This window comes from Triticum aestivum, chromosome 7D (assembly GCF_018294505.1).
Source record: "Triticum aestivum cultivar Chinese Spring chromosome 7D, IWGSC CS RefSeq v2.1, whole genome shotgun sequence".
NCBI lineage: Eukaryota > Viridiplantae > Streptophyta > Magnoliopsida > Poales > Poaceae > Triticum > Triticum aestivum.
Window position 1 is genome coordinate 436,248,831 of NC_057814.1, and position 7,750 is coordinate 436,256,580.

The 7,750-nt window shown below is 47.2% G+C and overlaps 1 protein-coding gene across 1 annotated transcript; it reads right to left on the reverse strand.

The window, feature by feature from the left end:
* Positions 1-1,178: 1,178 nt before the first annotated feature.
* LOC123170145 (uncharacterized) lies at positions 1,179-2,332 on the reverse strand. Its single transcript, XM_044587983.1, has one exon. It carries the CDS (start codon positions 2,273-2,275, stop codon positions 1,379-1,381), a length of 897 nt encoding a protein of 298 aa, XP_044443918.1. The 5' UTR covers positions 2,276-2,332; the 3' UTR covers positions 1,179-1,378.
* Positions 2,333-7,750: the final 5,418 nt, after the last annotated feature.

The window sequence follows — 7,750 nt, forward strand, 5'->3', positions numbered from 1 at the left end:
GCCACGTGGGCCCCACCACCCACCAGGGCACACCTGCCCTCCCCCCCTGAGGGCACGCCCGGGTGCCTTGTGGGTCCATGGTGCCTCGTCTGGTTTCTCCCGAAGCTTCTAGTGTCTCTTTTGTCCAGAAAAAATCTTCAAAAAGTTTCGTGGCATTTGGACTTCGTTTAATACTGATATTCTGCGAAAACAAAAACAAGCAAAAAACAGCAACTGGCACTAGGCACTGAGTTAATAGGTTGGTGCCAAAAAATGATATGAAATTGCTTGTAAGTGTATATAAACCATCCAAGATTGATAATATAATAGCATGGAACAATAAAAAAATTATAGATACGTTGGAGACATATCAGGGGCGGCGACGTCTTGGAGCCATTGATCAACTATTGGCCATTTTCTCGTCTCAGCTCGAGCAATGGTTGGTCAGACAGGGGGCGTGGGGGTGCCTGGTGGTGCCAGTGGAAGTGGTCTATGGAGGCGGTCATTGCTTTGGTCATCCTGGTGTTGATAGTCGACCCCTCTTTTTGGAGGCTCGTGGCGGTGGCGAGGTCTTGAGTTTGGTGCCTTCCGGCGCCTCTTAAGGTTTTGTTGCCTCGCATATTATGCTGGTTCTCTCTATTTGTGATGGTGCTCGTGTTATGGATTAGAGAAGGCGCATGGGTTGTGTCGATAGAACATTGCCCTTCAGTATGGTTTGTGGATCTCTCTGTCGTGACATGGCTAAGCAGCGGGATGTCCTTCGACCGTTGTTGAGACTCTCCTAACTCTTCAATGTGCTGACTGATTACAGGGCAAGTTGGCGATTTCTTCTCTATGTCTTCTCGGTGGTGTATCTCCTTTCGAATGACCCAACAAAGCTAGTCCCCACTCTTCATGGAGGTGATGGGTGCTAAGTTTTTGGTTTTGAATGCTTCTCATGGCTCGTTCCGGTTCTCTTCTGTTTACCACTGTTTCGTTTTATCTCGTTCTGTTTATGGGATCGGGTTTTTTCCGCCGTAGCAGCTTAAAAAAAAGCTTCACTTTGTCTTGGTGGTGTTCGTGGCCATCGTCGGAAAGTACTCCGCGTCGGGATACTTTGTGTGGCAATGTATGATTTGGTACTATATTCATGATTATTTATATCAAATTATAATGCCACAAAATAAAGTTCAAAGTAGAAGGACGTTCCTAGCTAAATCGAGCTCAACCACAACCTTTTCTTGTAACTATTCTCTCAAATTACACAATGAACTATATATATAAACTAATATGAAGAGATAAAAACTTGCCTAATCGAAAAAATAAATCAAAACTAGCCTGCCTACGTAATCGGGTCCATTACAGTATATACGAAGTGCTGAAAAACAGCCCTGATTAACTCCTAACAGTATGGAAGCAATTAAATGCTACCATTATAGTGCTCAGCAAAAATAGCATATTTCAACATTAAGAGGCCTTTGGCAGCTTCTTGTTCCTTGCCACTGTAGTTCGTCAATGTCCAAGGTGCTTTATCTACCCTTGTCCTCTCGGCTTTGTAACAGCCGTAATCACCCTGGAAACCGCCGGTGCAAGCGTTCACATCGTCGTCGGCCACAACCGGCATAGGATCTTCTCTTCTGACATGGCCGCTCTTAGCTCGCTTGTGCTTTTTCCCACGATCTCTCCGATGGCTTGCGGTGTTATCGGCGTCTACATAATAGTGGTTGTTGCAATGTCGCTTGCCGCTCCGATGACCAGCACGGCTAGCATCGACGAAGTCGTCGTCGTCGGCAGCATAGCGAGCTGGGAAGGTAGGCTGTCGGGTGCGCTTACGTCCGGTGCACGAGGAGCTATCGCCACCGCCCTTGCTCCTGAACACGAAGAGGCAGCGCTCGCCGTCGCCGCGCCTGCACGCGTACATGTCGAGGCGGTCTCCCTTGCACATGTGGCTCTCCTCCACTAGCCTCCTCCAGTCAGACCCCACGACCCGGTACGCCCTGTTGGAGTTGAGGTAGCGGAGGTGCACATCCTTCTCGTGGCCCTCCGCGTCGAGGACCTTGACCGAGACCTTGTTCTGGGCGTTCAGGCCGTCGTCGCCAAGCTCCTCCAGCTCCGGGAAGAACTTGGGGATAGGGCCGCCCCGCACCGTCTCCTTGGTGAGGAGCAGCCGGTTCTGCCCCGACTGGACGTCGGACTGCTCCAAGGTCTTGGAAAAAGCCCAGTCGGCGTCGTACAGGCCGAGGCTGTCCATCACCTGCCGGTGGCGCGCTTCTTCCGCGGGGTCGATGCGGCGGCGGGAATCCATGGCGCCGTTCATGCGATTGCGCGGGGGAGATCTATCGTGCGTCTATCCACCGGTTGAATTTGGAATGCCACTGCGTCTGTTACGTGCGAATATATAGGTAGTTAGGATCGTTTATATGGCCAGCATGCACGCCTCGGTGGTTTGATGTACGGAAAGAAATCTTTCCTTCTGTTTTTTAGTTAGTGAGATCTTTGCTTTTGTTGGGACTAATTGACTTGCAACATATTCATGGATGGAAATCAACGGCTGGGAGAAGTGCGGCTCAACTTTGGAAAAGATCTTGCCCATCTATCCTTGTGTAAACTAGTTTAAACTGTTTGGAAGCTAGCAAAGCCAAAACTCTACATGTCTTTAACAGCCATGTTTAAATTTTATGAGATCAAAAAACATGATTAAATTTTAAAAAATATATATGTTTACCTTTTTTTTGGACTCTAAGAGCATCTCTAGTCTACGGCCGGCCGTGACAGATCCCTTTGTCTTCCCCATGTCCGGAAGCCCGCTCACCGGAGGTATGTGCTTCAGCGCAAAGGGCGGCTCGATTCCCCGCCGCTCATCAAAGTGGAGCTGCTGGCTGATGCTTCAGTCGGATGGGAAGGGCGCGCCTACGCTTCCGTGAAGCCCATATGGGAGCCGCCGATGGTCCACACTGAAAAGAGCTGGGTAAGACACCGATTGTGTACGCCGGCGTCGCCTCGGCGATGGCCTTCCTAGGACCCAAGCGGCGGCGGCCTCCCGTGTACTACTTTCCCTCCATGTTGATGGCGGACGCGGACGCGCTCACCACCGACTCGTCGATCTCTGCGCAGCCGGCTTCTTTCTCTACTGACAGGGCGCGTTGACGGCGGATGGCGCGGTCGCAGGCACGGGAGGGGTGGTACGACGCGGCGTCGTCCACGGTAGCGACGATGCCCATAGCGTAGTGGTCCCCATCGTGCCGGCCTGGAGCAACTCACCACTCCTCGGCGAGCTGGCTTGGAGCGGCGAGTTGTTGAACCACGCGCCGGCTTGGGGCGGCAACTTGCTCCGTCGGACTAGGCAAGAGAGGTGGAGCAGCAAGCTGCCTCGCTCGTATCCGGTGGGCTCGATAAGGCCACCCAGCCGGCTTTTATGCCGGAGAACTGCTCTTCCTATTCGTCGAATGCCATCGAAAGGGCGGAGAAATTATGGAAGGAGGAGATGGGGAGCGGCGAACTTGGTGGTGTGATTCTTGTAGGAAATATGCCCTAGAGGCAATAATAAAGTTGTTATTTATATTTCCTTATATCATGATAAATGTTTATTATTCATGCTAGAATTGTATTAACCGGAAACTTAGTACATGTGTGAATATATAGACAAACTAAGTGTCACTAGTATGCCTCTACTTGACTAGCTCGTTGAATCAAAGATGGTTAAGTTTCCTAGCCATAGACATGAGTTTTCATTTGATTAACGGGGTCACATCATTAGAGAATGATGTGATTGACTTGACCCATTCTGTTAGCTTAGCACTTGATCGTTTAGTATGTTGCTATTGCTTTCTTCATGACTTATACATGTTCCTATGACTATGAGACTATGCAACTCCCGAATACCAGAGGAACACTTTGTGTGCTACCAAACGTCACAACGTAACTGGGTGATTATAAAGGTGCTCTACAGGTGTCTCCGATGGTGTTTGTTGAGTTGGCATAGATCGAGATTAGGATTTGTCACTCCGATTGTCGGAGAGGTATCTCTGGGCCCTCTCGGTAATGCACGTCACTATAAGCCTTGCAAGCAATGTGACTAATGAGTTAGTTGCGGGATGATGCATTACGGAACGAGTAAAGAGACTTGCCGGTAACGAGATTGAACTAGGTATTGAGATACCAACGATCGAATCTCGGGCAAATAACATACCGATGACAAAGGGAACAACGTATGTTGTTATGCGGATTGACCGATAAAGATCTTCGTAGAATATGTAGGAGTCAATATGAGCATCCAGGTTCCACTGTTGGTTATTGACCGGAGACGTGTCTCGGTCATGTCTACATAGTTCTCGAACCCGTAGGGTCCGCACGCTTAACGTTCGGTGACGATTTGTATTATGAGTTTATGTGTTTTGATGTCCCGAAGGTAGTTCGGAGTCCCAGATGAGATCGGGGACATGACGAGGAGTCTCGAAATGGTCGAGACGTAAAGATCGATATATTGGACGACTATATTCGGACATCGGAAAGGTTCCGAGTAATTCGGGTATTTTTCAGAGTACCGGAGAGTTACGGGAATTCGCCGGGGAGTATATGGGCCTTATTGGGCTTTTGGGGAAAGAGAGATGGGAGGCTGCGCGCCCCCCAAGACCTAGTCCGAATTTGACTAGGGGGAGGGGCGACGCCCCCTCCTTCCTTCTCTTCTCTTTTTCCTTTCCTTCTCTCCTACTCCTACTACATGGAAGGGGGGAATCCTACTCCCGGTGGGAGTAGGACTCCTCCAGGGCGCGCCATAGCTAGGCCGGCCCTCCCCCCCTCGTCCACTCCTTTATATACGTGGCCAGGGGCACCCCATATACACAAGTTGATCATTGATCTTTTAGCCGTGTTTCGTGCCCCCCTCCAACATAATCCACCTCGGTCATATTGTAGCGGTGCTTAGGCAAAGCCCTGCATTGGTAGCATCATCATCACCATCATCACGCCGTCGTGCTGACGAAACTCTCCCTCGAAGCTCTGCTGGATCGTGAGTTCGTGGGACAACACCGAGCTGAACGTGTGCTGAACTCGGAGGTGCTGTGTGTTCGGTACTTGGATCGGTCGGATCGTGAAGACGTACGACTACATCAACCGCGTTGTCATAACGCTTCCGCTTTTGGTCTACGAGGGTACGTGGACGACACTCTTCCCTCTCGTTGCTATGCATCACCATGATCTTGCGTGTGTGTAGCAAAATATTGAAATTACTAAGTTCCCCAACAGTGGTATCAGAGCCAGGTTTATGCGTAGATGTTATATGCACGAGTAGAACACAAGTGAGTTGTGGGCGATACAAGTCATACTGCTTACCAGCATGTCATACTTTGGTTCGGCGGTATTGTTGGATGAAGCGGCCCGGACCGACATTACGCGTACGCTTACGCGAGACTGGTTCTACCGACGTGCTTTGCACACAGGTGGCTAGCGGGTGTCAGTTTCTCCAACTTTAGTTGAATCGAGTGTGGCTACGTCCGGTCCATGAGAAGGTTAAAACAGCACATACTTGGCAAAATATCATTGTGGTTTTGATGCGTAGGTAAGAACGGTTCTTGCTCAGCCCGTAGCAGCCACGTAAAACTGGCAACAACAAAGTAGAGGACGTCTAACTTGTTTTTGCAGGGCATGCTGTGATGTGATATGGTCAAGACATGATGCTAAATTTTATTGTAGGAGATGATCATGTTTTGTAACCAAGTTATCGGCAACTGGCAGGAGCCATATGGTTGTCGCTTTATTGTATGAAATACAATCGCCATGTAATTGCTTTAGTTTATCACTAAGCGGTAGTGATAGTCGTAGAAGCAATAGTTGGCGAGACGACAATGATGCTACGATGGAGATCATGGTGTCGCGTCGGTGACGATGGTGATCATGACGGTGCTTTGGAGATGGAGATCAAAGGCACAAGATGATGATGGCCATATCATATCGCTTATATTGATTGCATGTGATGTTTATCTTTTATGCATCTTATTTTGCTTAGTTCGACGGTAGCATTATAAGATGATCTCTCACTAAATTTCAAGGTACAAGTGTTCTCCCTGAGTATGCACCATTGCGACAGTTCTTCGTGCTGAGACACCACTTGATGATCGGGTGGGATAAGCTCTACATTCACATACAACGGGTGCAAGCCAGTTTTGCACACACAGAATACTCGGGTTAAACTTGACGAGCCTAGCATATGTAGATATGGCCTCGAAACACTGGAGACCGAAAGGTCGAGCGTGAATCATATAGAAGATATGATCAACATATTGAGGTTCACCATTGAAAACTATTCCATCTCACGTGATGATCGGAGATGGTTTAGTTGATATGGATCACGTGATCACTTAGATGATTAGAGGGATGTCTATCTAAGTGGGAGTTCTTAAGTAATATGATTAATTGAACTTTAATTTATCATGAACTTAGTCCTGGTAGTATTAGCATATCTATGTTGTAGATCAATAGCTCGCGTTTAGCTCCCCTGTTTTATTTTGATATGTTCCTAGAGAAAACTGAATTGAAAGATGTTTGTAGCAATGATGCGGATTGGATCCGTAATCTGAGGATTATCCTCATTGCTGCATAGAAGAATTATGTCCTTGATGCACCGCTAGGTGACAGACCGATTGCAGGAGCAAATGCAGACGTTATGAATGTTTGGCAAGCTTGATATGATGACTACTTGATAGTTTAGTGCACCATGCTTTATGGCTTAGAATCGGGGCTTCAAAGACGTTTTTGAAACGTCATGGAGCATATAAGATGTTCCAAGAGTTGAAATTAGTATTTCAGACTCATGCCCATGTCGAAAGGTATGAGACCTTTGACAAGTACTTTGCCTACAAAATGGAGGAGAATAGCTCAGCTAGTGAGCATGTGCTCAGAATGTCTGAGTGCTACAATCACTTGAATCAAGTGGGAGTTAATCTTCCAGATAAGATAGTGATTGACAGAGTTCTCTAGTCACTATCACCAAGTTGCTAGAACTTCGTGATGAACTATAATATGCAAGGGATAACGGAAACGATTCCCAAGCTCTTCGTGATGCTAAAATCGACGAGGGTAGGAATCAAGAAAAGCATCAAGTGTTGATGGTTGACAAAGACCACTAGTTTCAAGAAAATGGCAAAGGGAAGAAGGGGACTTCAAAAAGAACGGCAAGCAAGTTGCTGCTCAAGTGAAGAACCCCAAGTCTGGACCTAAGCCTGAGACTAAGTGCTTCTACTGCAAAGGAACTGGTCACTGGAAGCGGAACTGCCCCAAGTATTTGGCGGATAAAAAGGATGGCAAAGTGAACAAAGGTATATTGAATATACATGTTATTGATGTGTACTTTACTAGTGTTTATAGCAACCCCTCGGCATTTGATACCGGTTCAGTTGCTAAGAGTAGTAACTCGAAACGGGAGTTGCAGAATGAACAGAAACTAGTTAAGGGCGAGGTGATGATGTGTGTTGGAAGTAGTTCCAAGATTGATATGATCATCATCGCACACTCCCTATACTTTCGGAATTAGTGTTGAACCTAAATAAGTGTTATTTGGTGTTTGCGTTGAGCATGAATATGATGTGATCATGTTTATTGCAATACGGTTATTCATTTAAGTTAGAGAATAATTGTTGTTCTGTTTACATGAATAAAACCTTCTATGGTCATACACCCAATAAAAATGGTTTGTTGGATCTCGATCGTATTGATACACATATTCATAATATTGAAGCCAAAAGATGCAAAGTTAATAGTGATAGTGCAACTTATTTGTGGCACTGTCGTTTAGGTC

Coding starts and splice junctions, on each gene's coding strand:
- LOC123170145 (XM_044587983.1), bottom strand. CDS start 2,275: ATGAACGGCGCCATGGATTCCCGCCGCCGCATCGACCCCGCGGAAGAA.